The sequence below is a fragment of the Pomacea canaliculata genome, linkage group LG7, assembly GCF_003073045.1.
Source record: "Pomacea canaliculata isolate SZHN2017 linkage group LG7, ASM307304v1, whole genome shotgun sequence".
Classification (NCBI taxonomy): Eukaryota; Metazoa; Mollusca; class Gastropoda; order Architaenioglossa; family Ampullariidae; genus Pomacea; species Pomacea canaliculata.
Genome location: NC_037596.1, coordinates 22,979,375 through 22,996,702, shown reverse-complemented (window position 1 = coordinate 22,996,702; position 17,328 = coordinate 22,979,375). Strand labels below are relative to the sequence as shown.

At 40.0% G+C, this 17,328-nt stretch overlaps 1 protein-coding gene across 1 annotated transcript; it reads left to right on the top strand.

The window, feature by feature from the left end:
• Positions 1–1,390: 1,390 nt before the first annotated feature.
• Positions 1,391–16,182, top strand: LOC112569538 (multidrug resistance-associated protein 1-like). Its single transcript, XM_025247347.1, is given in 27 exon segments — positions 1,391–1,500; positions 1,674–1,848; positions 2,212–2,340; positions 2,663–2,750; positions 2,753–2,850; positions 3,344–3,481; positions 3,662–3,808; positions 4,223–4,307; positions 5,393–5,459; positions 5,795–5,921; positions 6,431–6,607; positions 6,708–6,875; positions 7,269–7,455; positions 7,754–7,856; positions 8,332–8,473; positions 9,479–9,716; positions 9,987–10,131; positions 10,784–10,949; positions 11,172–11,371; positions 12,084–12,207; positions 12,656–12,757; positions 13,086–13,232; positions 13,552–13,710; positions 14,059–14,160; positions 14,486–14,550; positions 14,929–15,123; positions 15,868–16,182. Coding segments are annotated over 26 exon segments (3,552 nt in total). The 5' UTR covers positions 1,391–1,500; positions 1,674–1,707; the 3' UTR covers positions 15,980–16,182.
• The last annotated feature ends 1,146 nt before the right edge of the window (positions 16,183–17,328 follow it).

The window sequence follows — 17,328 nt, the reverse complement described above, 5'->3', positions numbered from 1 at the left end:
GACATATTTTGATAAATATGTCTTCTGTGAATCACAGGGTTATGATAATGACATCCTGGAATTCCTTTTGCTTTGTGTGACCTTTGCCATCGAGGGCATCCATGTCATTCTGCTCTGTTTCTCCGAAGCCTCTGAAAAACCTCCAAATGAATACCATCAGCAGCAGAAGGTGTGGTAAATACAGCTTCATATCTCTCTTATTTCTTATGTGTAGTCTAAACCAGGGTTTCAATAAATAAATAATATAATCTTTACAACAAGTAATCCAGGTTTTAGCAATTTCAAAATTAAATTTAGAAAAACAGTCACGTATCCGTTTCTTCACAGCATCCATGCCCTGAGGCCACGGAGTCCTTTCCGAGCAGGATGACGTTCGCGTGGATGACGAAGTAAAACAATTTATGAGTTTGTCTGTCGGCCTGCCTGTCAGTCTTCTTTATCTTTCTTTCCTGTCTTTCCTCTATCACAGTCTGTTTGACAGTGTGTGTTCGTGCATGTTGTGTCTGAGTGTGTGTCTTCGGGTTTGTTAATCTTCCCTGTAAGCTAGTTTACCCGACTGTTAATAATGTCTCTCACTCTAGGTACCTCTACCTCGGGTGGCGAAAAGATCTCGAGGAGGCTGACCTTTTTGACCTCAACCCAGGAGATAACAGTGACGCTCTTGTTCCTGTATTTGAACGAGAGTGGGAGCTGGAGAGAGAAAGATTCAGGAACAAACAGTAAGTCACTCTTTATTGGCGATTGTGGCTATTGTCAAATTATTGACTGATTCAAAAAAAAAAAAACAAACTTGCTTTTACATGTCTAATTAGCAAAGTAAACTTTTTAAAATAAAGAAGCGGTTAAAATATTTTTTATATCTATCTCTCTCTAAAAATTACATTTTTTTCTTTCACGAAAAAGGACTGGGTTTAAATTTTTTTACGATTTTGGGATTACGAAAAAGAAAAATCCCTGAAATTTTAGGTGAGATAGCTTCTTAGGTAAACAAGAATCCTTCCTCGCTAGCTTGGAACAAATAAAGGAACAATGCGGATGAGAAAAGTGAAGCAGACAGATTTGTCAGAACTTCACAAAAGAATGCCAACGCCAAAAAAAAAACAAAAACAAACAAACAAACCAAAAACCTTAGTAAAGTATCTCTCACTTGGTTTCTCTTTAACTTCTTTTTTTCCAGACGCAGTGAAAAACAGCTGAGGGATCTCCCCAGGGTGGAACCTTCACCGACTTCGCTCCTTACGACAGACTCCACTGATTTACTCACAACCATCTCGGAGTCCAGTCCATCGTTTCCAGCTGCTCCGCTGGCAGCACGCGAGGAACATACGGGTGTACGACAGTCTATGGTACCCTGGACCGGCCAGGAGACCACGAGGTGTACCCGAAAAATCCATCACTGCTCCGAGTCTTGCTGAAGCTCTTGGGACCTTCACTGCTCCTCGCACTTTTCTTGAAAGTGGTTTCTGAAGGGTTACTTCTTTTAAACCCTGTGATTTTAGGGTGAATGCCTAAATATCCAGCTTTTCGTTATTTTATTATTCAGATGGAGGTTTTCTTGATTTGTCCTATAACTACTGATATTTATAGTACTACTAATTAATAATACTAATAGTACTACTAAATGATAGGAAGCCATGGTGGAAGGAACCTGACTGACTGGACACTTGTTGCAGACTGTTGATTGAGCAGGTGGGCAGCAAGGAGAGGATGGGGTCTGGCTACGTGCTGGTGGTGCTGATGTTCCTGGTAAACATGGTCACATCACTGCTCTTTAACTTCAGCTACTGGCTTTTCCAGATTATTGGAATGCACCTCAAGACTAACCTTATTGCTGCTGTTTACAGAAAGGTGAGCAAAGGGCACATAATAATGTAGGCGAAGAAAATGTATGTGTGACTCATCTACACACAGTATGAGATTTGACGGTAAGGGACCAACAGGATACGAACACCAATTAGTTTCAACGACCCATCTGTGTGCATATACCCTTTACTATGCACGAACATCTGTTGCTGCTTACACACAAGTATCCAAGCAAGGTAAAAACAAAGGCAGAGAGGATGAGTATCCTACTTTTTCCTCTCCTTTATTCCCTTTCCTAGAAACAGGTGGAAGCTATTCCTTGCTAAGTAAACCACACAAAGTTTTTCTATAGTTCACGCTAGACACTTAAAGGTCATTCATTTAACATCTGTCATTGTATTTTCTTAGTCCTTGACGATGAACAGCGCCGCACGGCGACTGGTCACTGGCGGGGAGATAATCGACCTCATGTCCGTCGACTGCCAACATCTTCAGAACGCCATGATTTATTTTGACGCCTGGACTATTCCACTGCAGGTGAGGAGACGCCATCTGTATCAGGCAAACCAGAGTTCAACATTATTTTCATAAGAGTTGTTTTAGGGAAAACGTTCGGGAACTTCTTATATGGTGACCTGTTAAGTTGCTGGACCTCTGGGGTGTGTCCTCCCTGTGGCTAGTTGGTTGAAAGGATGCTTAAAGTATGACTGATCAGTGACAGTGTTAGAGGATGTAAATGGGACCAACTCTAAAGGAAGGTGCCACACATACTCTTAGCATCTTGGTTGTTGTACTGTTGTGTCCTCTAAAATATGATCATGTTTCATAACAAGTGTGTCACTGTTGTGTCCTCTAACAGGTTGTCATGGTTGTCGGTGTCCTCTACTTCTACATCGGCCCCTCAGTCTTCGCCGGCCTCATCGTGCTTCTCCTTCTTGTTCCCTTCAACTCTACATCGCCAGTCGTCAGCAGAAGCTCAACACCAGCAACCTCAAGTTCAAGGACCACAGACTGAGGCTGACCAATGAGGTTTTGAGGGGAATAAAGGTCTCTGTCGACTGATGGACTGTTTTTCTACTTATCTTCTTTAATTTCTCTTTATCAACGCTTACTTCTCATGACAAACTATTTAACAAATAAATATAAATATAACGTTAAAAAGTTTTTAAAATACAAAACCAAAATGCTAAACTATACATGAAAACATATAATAGCGGCAAAAGTCTTTTTTAGCTCGTCTGCTTTTTTCCCCGTCAAGTCTGGAGTTCCACCAGAACAATGTTCGTGATAGGCCACAGTGTGAACAGTGAACACTCCCACCCTGCGCCGCTGACTGTCCTGTGAACGTTCATTGCATGTCCCTCAAATGTTCCATTATTATTATGATTCACCTCAAAATTATAACAGCAGAAGAAATACAGTATAGATAGATAGACACACAAGCATGCTTTTATAGAAGTCGATTGGTGACGTCAGCAAGACGCGTAAGTAGCATCGTGCCAACTGCTGTACTCACCTTGTCACACCTGTCCTCACTCAGGTGATAAAGCTGTATGCATGGGAACCTTCTTTCGAAAAGATGATAACGGACTGGAGGAACAATGAGACGATGGTGCTGCTCAAAATGGCCTACCTGAACATGTTGATGGGTGTGTGCTGCTACTTCGCACCTTTTCTGGTCAGTCTTCGAAGTGACCACTTCATTTTCTTCCAAGCAGACTTTATTCCTCTTTAGCTTTATTGGAGATCATAGTGCAGAGAGAGGACGAGAGAAAACAATATGTTGCTGAGAAGAATAATAATGTTATAAAGAGTAGTAGTAGTAGTTATCGACCTTAATTTCGTCTTCCCCTGAAAGGTAACCCTGGCCACGTTCACAGTGTTCTTGGAGGTCTCCACTGACAACCACCTGGACGCTCAACGGGTCTTTGTCACCCTGGCCTTGTTGAACATTCTAAGGTCGCCTCTCAACTACCTGTCCACCAACGTAACTACTACAGTTCAGGTCGGTCGGTGGCTACTGAGCCTCTACTAAACACTATTTTCAATAGCTTTTTATATGGTATTTATTTACTGGTTTGCTTTATTTGTTTATTTATTTATTTTTGTCTTTTTTGCTTGTATCTTTCTTTTTCTATTTTTTTTTTCAGTTTTGTTTCTTGTTTATGTTGTCGTTGTTTAATTCTTCTTTTAATCCATGTTTTTGGGCGATTTTTTCTGTTATTGTTTCCCCTTTTAGTCTTCTTACTTCTCTGTAGCTTTTGTTCTCTTATCCTTTCTGTATTTTTTTTGGTTTTGTTCTGTCCCTGCTTTATTCTTCTTCTTTGTCTTGTTATTCGTTCTTGCTTTTTATTCTTATATGTTGATTCTTCTTTATTTTTTCTTGTTATTTTCTGATAGTTTTATTTCTGATTCACAGGCTTTCGTGTCAGTGCAAAGGATCAACACGTTTCTCTGCTCTGAGGACCTTGACGACAACACTGTTACCTATGATGCCGATGCAGGTAGGTCACATGGAACCTTAATAATGTATAGGGTATTGTTGTATGTTGCCATCATTGTTGCTATCAGTAAGATCAGAAAGATGAAAAATGATTCAAAAAGATCCATCAGTCACAGGACGAAAGGGCAACATCACAGAACCACTAGTACTGCTAATTGTTAATGCCAAAACTTCATTTAATATTATTTAATAACAGAAGGTAGTTACAACTATCACAATTTTTGTAGGTAACATTTAGAACTGGGGTAGGAAAAATCATAATCTTAGTTTCTTGCATCTGCTGTTTGCTTGAGAATAAAAAGAAATTGGACGACCAAAGTAATTTAAGTCCTAATTTAGCAATTAAAATAGTATAGTTTTTTTTATATTTGTTTTATTGTTTTATAACATAAACATTTGTGTATGTGACATTGTTTTTGATGATGATGATGATGAGTATGATGATGAATCTTTGAAGGAGCAGAGAGTGTCTGATAGCATGGAATGTAGTAGACAGGTTCAATAGAGTTAAGACAGAAAGATAACCACTATCGTGGGCAGATAAGATTAATTTGTTGACATTGATGAGTATAGTTTCGGTGCTGTAAAAAGGTCTGTATGCCGACTCAGCTTGGCGGATAGGATGGTTCTCTTAAAAGTAAGGCCGATTATGTTTGAGCACTACTTAATCTTCGAGAGAAAATACAAGCTGCAAACTGGGAGATAATTGTGTAACATGTTGAGTCAAGCTTGGAATTCTTAAAGAGTGGCACCACCAGGGCATGTTTGACAACGATGTTGACAAGTCGACAAAATGTGTGATGGCAGGAAGAGAAACATCTAAGCAATCAAGAAAAACGTTTGTATGCGATATGATATTATTACAAAGGGAAGTTGTTGGCTTTATTTTTAGAATATTCACCATTACGTTGACCTCAGAGATTGGTCAAACTTTGTCAGAGAGCATCCCGGAGAACACTACAAGAGATACTGTCAGGTGAAGATATCGAGTGTAAGATTGAATGATTGAGATCGTGTTAGAGAAATGCAAGTGGCAGTAATAAGGCTACACTATACTCTGAACGCCATGTATGCTCTTGTGAACAGTGAGTGCCATATCTGTGAGATGTGGAACATTCACCTGGAACAAAAGCTACGAACCTGTCTTGAAAAAGTGGGTATTTGTCACTCTGTTTGTTATCAATTTGCACCTTGATTACTTTGTTAATCAGTTTTTATTACGCCTGCTCATGATTTCTTTAACCAATTTCCCTTATTTGCTTTTGTGTATTAGTATTAGTCAAATATTAGATGAAATACAACTTTCTTAATTGTTTGACATCTCTGTGATGATAACTTCTTATTGTCTACCTTTTGGTGTAAATAGGTAAATATAAAAAGAAGATAATTTTAACTTCTTGTTTTAAAATAATTAAGTTATATAATGTACTTTAAGAGTGATTCCCAATATTTTGTACTTCTTTTATGAATACTGTTAAACAACTTTAGCATCGACATCACCATTGGTGTCGGAAGTCTCGTGGCGGTGCTGGGTCACGTTGGAAGCGGAAAGTCGTCATTGATCTCTTCTTTTCTCGGAGAAACCGAGAAATTATCGGGGGAAGTAATTTTAAAGGTATGTCACATTGGCGTAGTACTAGCTACAAGGGATGGCGGTGGTCCGATAACAATTTACAGAAGACACTTTCACCACTGCGACAAAAATCAAAATATCCAAATATATAACGTCTCGGAGTTCCGCACTTCAAAACTTCAAAACACCCGAACTTTTGGAGTAGAGTTTTTGTCTTTTTGCCACTAAATGTAGTTTTTTCATGAGACATGTAAAGCTGAATTGTAAAGCGTTAATGCGTCTTCTTAAATGTGAACTAGATGGACGCACTTTCAAATAAAACAGCTGGAAAATTATTTGGCATTAACGTATTTTAATAACTGGAGCACTTCTAACTGGACTTTTAGGAAAAAACCGTCCTGCACTGAGCTTTAAATAGTCATTAAAACAGTAGACCCTTAAGAAAATGTCTTTGGTGTGGAATGACATTTAAAGGACTTTTTCTCATTGAACACAATGCGAGGTTGTAAGTTCTTTCCAAGAAGAAAAAAACCCAACATTATTTATTTCAGAGTTCTGTGGCTTACGTACCGCAACAAGCGTGGATCCAAAACGGAACGATACGGGATAACATTCTTTTCGGGAAACTCTTCAATGAAAAAATATATCAACAGGTCCTGCGGGCATGCGCACTAGAGCGTGACTTAGAAATACTGTCTGCTGGAGACATGACTGAGATTGGCGAACGGGTATGCTTCAGCCCTTGAATGATTTCTTCTTTCCTTTATTGTAAAGTTGTGTTATGTATTTGGGATAGTAATAACATGTCTGGTTTTGTTAAAATGTCAGGGTATCAACCTCAGTGGGGGTCAGAAGCAGAGAGTGAGTCTGGCCCGCGCCGTGTACAGTGACAGCGACATCTACCTACTGGACGACCCGCTCAGCGCCGTGGACTCGCACGTGGGCAAACACATCTTCACCGAGGTCATTGGCCCCAACGGCTTGCTCCGGCACAAGGTCAGGTCCTACTGAAAGAATGGCTGAGCGGCTGGCAAAAAATATTCAAATTTAAATTTCTGATAATAGTTAAAGGAAACTTAATTATGAGATTCAAAACTTTCTTTTCTTTTTCTTGACATTCCCTGCTCTTCTTGTTTCTCTACCTCTTTAGTGTCAAACCATCATGAACTCGTTCTCTCTTTCTTCTCTTTCTCTCTTCCTCTCTCTACTGCGCTGATTGTCTTTTCGTCAGGGTGCCTGTCATCTGTTTTAGTAGCCGTCCGCCCTTTCTCTGTACCATCAGAAAATCATCAGCTTTTTTAAATAGTCACTTGCCCTCTTTCTGAGCCAGTATCCATTTTTCTGATTTGTTCCAGTAGCTGTTCTCCCTTTCTCTTTTTTGTCGACCAGACGCGGGTGCTGGTGACACACGGCATCCACTGGCTGCCGATGGTTGACGAGATCATCGTGCTGTCCGACAACGGCATCTCGGAGAAAGGCAGCTACGACACTCTCATGTCCCACGACGGACCCTTCGCTCGCTTCCTCAAGCTTCACCTGCAACAGGAGGACATTGAGGAAGAGGAAGACCCTGAAAGTCAGTGGTCACGTGATCTGAAACGCATTGTCATTTTCTGGTCTTAGGTTTTCAATGCAAAAAACGTCTTACTCCCATAATCCTCGCGATTTCCCAAATTAATTTTTTTAAAGAGGTCGAAAAGAGAAAGGCACATTTCAAATGTTCGAACATTTTTCTAGTATAACTCGTGCTTGACTCGTGCTTGACGTGTTTGACTGTCTATACTACGTAAAGCAGGGAGATAAGTGGTGTGTATGTGGAGTGGAGTAGAGGGATTGGTGCTTACATCCTTTTGATTTTCCTGCTCCTCTCACAGTCTCGACGCTCATCAACACGATCCGAGAGGACGTGGAGACGGCGACTTCCGATGGCGCAACTTCCGGTGAAGATCAAACACGTCTTGAGAACGCTAGAAGAATGTTGGTCTTCACTTCTCTTTAATAACGATTCTCAAACAAGATGAAATTACTTATAACCATTCTTCTATCTTCTTAAAGCTATGTTGAATTTTACAATCAGTTACAGAAACATTAATCCAAGTCAAATGTTTCTTTTGAAGTAGATAGGCATGGTATCATAGGTTACTGCATTAGGATTAAATAAATAAATGTGTTGTTAGTCTGGTGTGAAAGTAATATGGTTGATGGTAGATTACCGTGGATTATTTTTATTGTTGTTGTTGTTGTTGTTGTTTGTTGCCTCGAAAAAATCCGCGTGTGTCGACATTAACATAAAACACAGAAGTTTTCTGCATAACGCAGGTTCATTAAAATTAGGAAAGAATAAATAATAAACTTTGTCGGCTTAAGAATTAGTTTATTCTATTATTTTAAAATTCAGTTGGGATGGATTTGAAGACTTGAAGACTTATTTGTTGTTATTTTTTGTGTGCAGACAGTACACTAGTAATGGATTAAAGTCATCGTCGATGACAAACTCCACGAAGCTTAAGCCCGGGAAGCGCCACCTGGAGGAGGACAAGCCACTAGAGGACAAAGGTCGACTGGTGCACGAGGAGAAAATAGAGAAAGGAAAGGTGGGTAGACAGCCACTTAACACCAGCATAAAAAAAACATCATGTTTATGACTTTCTCAAGACAATCTCTTCGTGGACAGAGGACAGATATGAACTGCCAGCACAACACCTCTCACTCAGAATTTTGAGATTTTTCAAAATTTACAATTTTAAAAGCTGCAAAATTTATCCTTTCTCTGTACAAAGGCTGCTCGCTTGGTACATAATCGAGCGAGGTATAAAGGGGAAAAGTTTGGTGGCGTTTGTGATAATGTTTGAGAAGAAAACAGATGCAAATATTTCGAACGATTCCACATTTTATTCTTTAAAAAGGGTTCCTCTAATTGTCAAAATGGTACAAAATTTTGGGTGAAGATGTAGGGTTACCTGTTTTAATCTCCAAATGTGCATAGCATTTAAGAAGGATAAGATTTTAGTACCCACCCTGTTGGTAGAATAAATTGCGGTGATAGACAAATCTTTCTGTATTCCAATCAGCATGCACACTCACAGAAGAAAACAGAATAGTAAAAAAATGCAAATGTCTATTTTAATAAACTTGTAAAAAAGTTAGTCGAAAAATAGTCCAATCAAAAAAATCAGAACGCATTGAGGTATCAAAACAGTGTTGATTAATGTCGACAATCACCGCGTAAACTAAGCCATGTCTAGTCTTCAGCATAAATTATAAACAATTGTATTAAATCGCTCAGTTTGAATACACCCACTTAGCTGAGAACATCAGACAGGATGATGTAATGTTTCTTTAAAGCGACCAATCTTTCCCATGTATACAGATAAAAAAATTACTGTTTACTGCTTATCTCACCTGACTTTCCCACTTTTTGTACAGGAAGAGCTCTTCTCATCCCTTCACCTTTTCTCGAGTACAGATGCAACAAAACTATAAGAGCAATGTTGTTCTTGATGAACTAGGTAGTTTCATCTAAGTGTATAAGTCACAAAAAGATAATTACCCCACGACCTGCTAACCTTACCTGTCAGACTGTCATACCTGTTCTACAGGTAAAATGGAGCGTGTTTCTCACTTACCTGCGAGCAGCGGGCGCCGTGCCCTTCACGGCATCTGTTTTGTTCTTCATCCTTTACGAAGCCGCCATCGCCTCAGGTAACTTCTGGCTCAGCCGCTGGACCGACGACCCCTTCCTCGCCATCGCCGACAGCAACGCCACCTTGCGGCACGACTACATCGCCAGGAACCACTACTACCTGACGGTGTTTGGAGTGTTAGGCATCGTACAAAGTATGAAGTCCACCTAACTGCCTTTATCCTCTGATCTCTGACCTCTAGCCATCCCTTTTCTTGCTGTCCTGACTCGTCTAGCGACGAATTAATTGGAGGGTTGGGCTGTCCTGTGAACTGTGACCTTGACACGGGGAACAAGTTCTGTCAACCGCCTCTCTATTGCCAGGCTGTCACTAGTTTATATGATAATGTCTTTTTCAGATCGACATGTGTCGTGCCAGCGAAAAAAAATTGCTGAATTGTTTTCCCCTTTTCACTCCGGTACAGTAATCGCCCTGATTTTCAACAACTTCTTGTTCTGGGTTCGAATGGTCGCCGCCTCCAAAAATCTTCACCGCCGACTTCTTGCTAGTGTACTGCGGTCACCAATGGCCTTTTTTGATACAACACCGATTGGGCGAATGGTCAACAGGTGAAAAAGTTTTAAATTTCTCAGCATGGTTGCATTTCCATTTTTTTTCTTTACTCTGTACTTCGGATATCTTGTCTGTCTGTCAGTCGCCACACACTTTTTTTATCTCACGCTTTTTTTATTATGACCTCTTTTTTTCCACGTCAAGGTTGTCATTTGACCAATCTCTCTTTCTTCATTTTATCTACTCTTTGTCGACTGGCTATACACTCGTAAAGAATGGTGTCATCACCATACTTCTAAAGAAGCCCAGCCTTGACCCTAAACATCAAAAACTATTGCTTGTTGCCAACCTCACTTTTCAATTCAAGTACTTAAAAAGATTGCACAAATCCAGTTAATTAACTATTTTCCAACATTAATTTACTTGAACCTTTTCGTTAGAATTCTTCGACTTGGAAATGGTCCTTACGGCTCTGTTCTCGGACTTCCTTAGCCATTTTATACATCCAACCACTTGGTCCCATCATCCACCACTCTGGCCTACAGTATTACATGAATGCTGATGATACACCGTTGGTACAGACACAATGAGAGCCTGGGAGTCTATTAATAGACGTTAGTTCTGTCCATTTGTTGTGACTGATGTCTTTGGATTACTTTGAAATTGCATTAATAGCACTGAGAAGTATACTTGTTTCTTTATTTCCAGATTTTCCAGTGACATAGAGACCATCGATAGCAGCCTCCCCATCTTCCTTCGCGAGTTTCTCTACCTTGGGACTAGGATTCTTGTCACTGTTATTGTCATCTCTATTAACACACCGCCTTTCATCACAGTCGTCTTTCCCATGCTCATCCTGTATTATATCGTACAGGTAACTTTTGACATCTATCATTTTATTATTTTTCATTATTGCAATGCTACTCTTCCTCCTAATCATTATCGGTTTGCTCACGCGTGTTACTTGTGTAAAACAAGCCAGTCTTATCCCTAAGTTGAAAATCAGTGCAGGATGCACAGAAAAAAACTTAAGCAGGTACATACACGTACACACACGAGCGAGTAAAAATTCTCATGTCTGTTCGTCTACGTGCAGAGCTTCTACATCCCGACGTCCCGGCAGCTGAAGAGGATGGAGTTGGTCAGTCGCAGCCCCATCTACGTCCACTTCAGCGAGACCATCAGCGGCGGCGCCACCATCCGCGCCTACCGAGCGGTCGACCGCTTCATCGAGGAGTCCAAGCGACGGGTGGACAGAAACCAGTCCTTGTACTACGCTAGTCTGAGCGCAAACAGGCAAGGCACGAAGCTTCTAAAGCTGACTAGAGGCCTCCTCCTAGACGATATTTTGGATTTCTTTACTTTTGTTTTAGTTACACAAACAGTTTTTATGAAGCCTAGATATTTTTTCTCAAATTTTGTTGGTGTAAGATACCACAAAATCCTTTCGAAGTACTACTCTCTTTTATATACCACGGAGCAGCATGAACTGTCTGTGTTTGCACGTGATGTCGTAGATAGAGCGGTACAGACCTATCGTGGAGGGGAGATAGGTGTCACTTAGTACATAAGCTCAGAGAAAGAACGCGGAGAAACGATGCAAAAGAACCACCATTCCGAAGAGGCCGAGGCCCCACCAAATCAACAACGACCAGTCACTCCAGTGTTCAGTTCCAGGTGTGGGCAACAAAAAGTGTGTTACTGGAACCTAACCTTTAATAGAGCTGAGAGAAGAGACTTTAACTGGTACAAGGAATGGTACACCAGTGTAGCAAACTGAACTAACTTATTAGTATTACAACGATACCAACAGAATATTATGGGACTGGCAGAGGTCCGATGGCTTGGATTTGGGGAGACAATAGTTGAAGAAGGTCACAGGCTCTGATGGGCTTCTCTGTACTGAGGAAACGATTGGATTCACCATCAGGTGTGCTAATATCTATTCGCATCTCTAGCAGGCATCACCATGTCACCATTTTTACACAGGAATGTAATTTGTCACTAGATGGCTGAGAACAAATTTGGAAATCATCGCAAATCTCGCTATCTTTGGTGCTGCCATCTTTTCTGTTACTTCCCCTGGTACTGGAGGTGGAACTGTGGGTCTGTCTATATCTTATGCAATTCAGGTAACTGAATAATAAGGCTTCTATCTTTTTTGTATGCATGTATAATGATACAATATCTATATGGATGTATGTTGTCGCTAGGATTCTTGTTTTTTTTTGTTGATAGACATGTACATTGCTTACATAGAAGAAAAGAAAACATGCTGTATTTCTTGACTGGTAGGGGTTGAACTTATGTAAATACTTTAATTTTCCTTTACTTCCAATATGAAATATGACAGACAAAATATGCTAGCGACTGCCTAATAATCCTAAAGCAACAACACAACTTTATAACAGAAAAAGACATGCGCTTGATACGACACACGAAAGTTTTATATATATATATGAGCTCTTTCTCACAAAAGGAAGACTAGAGCAGAATGTAAAAAAAGGGAAAGTGCCTTGAGGTTGCTCGTAAGGCTGGGATATGGCACTTTATTAACTTTATGTCTTTATGCCCTTACAGATCTCGGACTCTTTGACATGGATGGTCCGACAGATGAGCGAGCTGGAGACGAATATTGTATCGGTGGAGAGGGTGAAAGAATACTCAGAACTGGAGTCAGAGGTGAGAACAGGTGTGATGCTAAAATGATAGCCATGGTTACCGAATGTAACCATTTTACCTTTCCTTTGGTTAATAAATGGGACTTATCAAAATTTTTTTAAACTCTTCGCCTTTCATTGTTTTGTTTTGTTTTTATTTAAGTACTTGTTTGTAAGTGTGTTTCCTATTTTGTTAACTTTTCTATCTTGTCCTTTACTTAGGCGGGCGCCATAACCTCGCGACTCTAACATAGCTTATCTCAGTTCGACAACTTCAAGCTTCTACTTATATTGACATAAACGAAAGATCAAGTTTTTATATCTAATTTTTTATCCTCTTAACACCTCAGGCACCATGGATTATCCCTTCTCGACGTCCATTTCCTTCCTGGCCCGATAGAGGTCGCCTTATTGTCACCGACTACAGCACGCGCTATCGACCCGGCCTTCACCTTGTATTGCGAGGCGTGACCTTTACTATCGAGGCTGGTCAGAAGGTAAACATTTTGCTGTCATCACCCCTCACACCAGCAGGTACTGCCTATAAATTAATCATTTACATGAACATTTTTTGCTGAAAGCAGCTATCTCCAACAGACCTCCAATAGCCGCAGACGTGTGTGGAGTTTGCTTCTCAAGTATTTCTCTTCCTTTTCACCTCACAATACAATAATAGTAAAAAAAAAAATTTTTAATTTCACTGACTTATCGACATTAGCTTTTCCACTTACAGTCTAATAATTTAACGAGAAATAAATTAAACAAAAAAAATGAAAAGTATTTAAATATTGTATAACCGAGACATCCTCTGTGCAGGTCGGCATCGTTGGAAGAACAGGGGCAGGTAAGTCCTCCCTGACTTTCTCTCTCTTTCGCTTGATCGAGGCCTGTAACGGCAACATCATGATCGACGGCGTCAACATCGCCGACATCGGGCTCCACGACCTGCGCTCTCGCATCACCATCCTGCCACAGGTAACCACGACATTTTGTTACCACTTGTGAACATCGCTCAAGTGTAAACATGTTTGTAGTCAAGGGGCAAGTCATTCTACAGTTACTGAAAGAAATCCGTGCAGCTGAAGGAATGTCCAGGACATTTAAAGGAGTTTTTCTTTTGCTTTCCATTTTGTTGTATTTATTTATTTTCAAATGATGGTATTAGACTTTGATTTATAGCCACCAGTTGGTACCTGATCGAGGATCCAGAAATGTTGTTTTTGTGTCTGCTTACACACCGACCAATATCATTCGCGGGTAGTGAAGAGCGTAAACCCGCATGTTGAAAGAAGGGTTAACCTTTGGCCATTTTTCTAATTTCAGGACCCCGTGCTCTTTTCTGGCCCGCTAAGGATGAACCTCGACCCAGTGAATCAGTATTCAGATGATCAAATATGGAAAGCTTTGGAGAGGACCCATCTCAGAGTATTTACTATGTTCCAAAACGTCTTTTCATTTAAAACCACTATTTTATTCTATCTCTTTTGTAGTCAGTGAAACAAATAACCAAGCAGTGTGGAATGACTATATACTGTTTCCATAGGGGAGGTTTCATATGTCTTTTATCTTGTATCTCTAATCTGCAAGCGTCTTCCCTCAGATGTGTCAGCTCACATCATTTGCTCATTCAAATTATCAAACACTTTCCTACACCGCTTTAGATTTTATAACTGCTTAGAAGAAAGCAAAGCAGAAATTCAGTGTGTATTAAGAAAAATTTGCGATTAATTGCCTTTATTTTCTGATGTAGGGTTTTGTGGAAGAGTTGCCAGAAAAACTTAACCATCATGTCGGAGAAGAGGGACGGAGCCTAAGGTAATCGATTGAAATAAAGGACAGAACAAGACAATGTGTTCATGAGCACTCAAAATGGCGGCATATATTTTCTGTCTGCTGACTCCAGCCACACACTCTCTAAGATCGAGATTGAAGAAAAGGCAAAACCACGACATTAAAGCGCAGTTTTTGTTTCTGTATACAATATGTATTGTGGAAGTAGGATTTGGTTACATTGACATCTAGAATTTATGCTAATCCATGTGTATACTCTCCCTCTTCAGGATAATTTAAAAAGAGAAAGGTAAACGTAAGCTGAAATGTTCTATTAGATTTGCCATTCAAGACCTGACGTGATTCTTATTTGCATTCAGTGTGTGCTCGGATGAATTCTCATTTGGCTTCATTAATTTTCAGTGTAGGTCAGCAGCAGTTGGTGTGCCTGGCCAGGACGCTGCTTCGCCAGACTATAATCCTGGTCCTGGACGAGGCCACGGCCGCCGTTGACATGGAGACGGACTCCCTCATCCAGAACACCATCCGCGAGGCCTTCAGCTCCTGCACCATCATTACCATCGCACACCGCCTCAACACCATCATGGACTACGACAGGTGCAGTATTACGTCACTCTAGCGCATCAAACCTTAAATGTACTCCACGAAATCACTTGCCAAGTTAGGAAACCGTTTTCCATCCCTTTATACCATAGTATGCATCTAATTCGTTGTGGTATATTTGTACGGACATATTTCGAATATTTCAAGTATTTTCTAATAATTCATGTCTATATCTTTCATAACTTGTTACCTTTACATATGTCTTTGAGGTTTTTATGCTACTTATAACTAAATTCGAGTCATCTTTACCAGTAATATTTTCTATCGTTTATGTTTTGTAATAACGTGACGCATATGCTTCATGTAATATTTGATGCAGTTTAATTATTTTGAGTCAATAGTTTTGAACAGTTTGTACTTAATGAAACACTAGGCTATTTCCCTCTGAATTTAAATAAGTTTAAATACAAGAAATTAATTAAAAAAATTAAGCTCAATTTTATTTTTGAAATGCAACTTTCAGAAGAAAACAATGACAACTTTTCTTTAGTTTTACTTCAATATCAGTTTGCATTGTCCATATGGAGGAAGAAACAATGATGATACTTTATTAACAATACAAGTTTATTTATTCCCATGGTAAAATTAAGATGAAGTAAGCAAGACACTTTCTTTTCATTTAGCCTTCGCCCTTTACTGGGAAAGAATAAGCTAAGTAATTAACTAAGTAATAAGAAAATAGCGCAGCTTGGTTGAGAACAGTCGGTGTATCAAGAAGGCTCTTGGTCTATTTTGTAGGATCCTCGTGCTGGATGAAGGGCTGGTGAAGGAGTACGACGCGCCCCAAGTACTTCTTGCGGACGAGAAGAGTATTTTCTACAGCATGGCCAAGGACGCTGACCTTGTGTAGCATGGTCAAGGACCATTTGACGACACGTACAAGGCGCTGACCCAATTCAAATGATCAAAGATGCTGTCCTGAGTGAAACGCTTGTTTGCAAGCAACTAAACGCGGTTAGAAGCATGAAAAACGTAAATGTATATCGTTTTATCTGCTCATTCTTCTCAAAATAAAAACCTGAACCATAATGCTGACTCATACCTTAACTCAAGTAAATTTTTTTATAGACGTAGATGTAACACGTTATCCCCTCTTTCTCACACACTCACACAAAGGTGTCCAGAGTTTAAAACAAAAAAAACAGCAAACCTTCTATACCAAGAAAAGTAAAATGAAAACATCCATTAGAAACAGAGCCTTCAATATGGGGCTGGAAACAAATTGCTTTACCTATTACGCTATCATTCCTTTAATAAAAATCATTCACCGCTAAAACTACTCAGAGTACTGTACTAGCCTAGTGCGTCATTAAGGAGCGACATTAAAAAATATGGTATGAGCAAAAGTAGAGGACAATGTTAAACAAAATCATGTCCTTATTACTAGTCGCCTGATGTCAGCGTCTTGCATCTAAATATGGAAGCACACTTTATTTATTTGTGTCTTGTAAAAAAAAATCATAATTATAATAATCATTGCGCTGTGTATGTGACGACACTGAAAAAAAAAGAAAATGAAAAAAAAAATCATTTTAAAATATAAGAAGCTCAGAGAAAGAATAAAAGCTATATCTACAAGTTAAAGGCTAGCTGCGAAGGTAATATTATGTCGGTGAATATAGCGGTTGATCTCTGGCGATCAGCCGAGCCTGAGAATAGCTGACCGTTACGTCTGTTAACTGTAAAGCCGCGGTGTACCTAGCTTGTGACAATCACCTTAGATTGTATTGCCACCAAGCTGGCCACAGGTAGTGAATTGGAAGCCCGAGTTAGTTGTGGTAAAAAGAAGCCTGTCGCGCTACAGGTGGGAGGGGGGGACAGACAGTGGGCAGTAGTAAGTCAGAGTGACCACCTGTCCGTCATGTGCTAGCCAGGTAACGATGGGATGTAGCTAAGCAACAGAGTGATTATGAGAGAGTATGCTTGAGCAATCGTGAGAGACATTGATCCTAGAGGACGAGGATTGAATATCATGACCGAAAAGAAATCGGCGTCTGGCACTGGATTCTCGAACATGAAGGTTATAGCAGGTTATAGGCCTAATTAGGGGAGATAAGTAACAGCTGCCCCATGAAAAGTAAACTACAGGTTATCTCCCCTAATTTGATCCACGAGAAAGGAAATTAAGGCAGTAAAACGAAACTCGATAACAATTTTTTTTTTAATTCTATACGTCTCCGGGTTTTTAGAACTACGTAT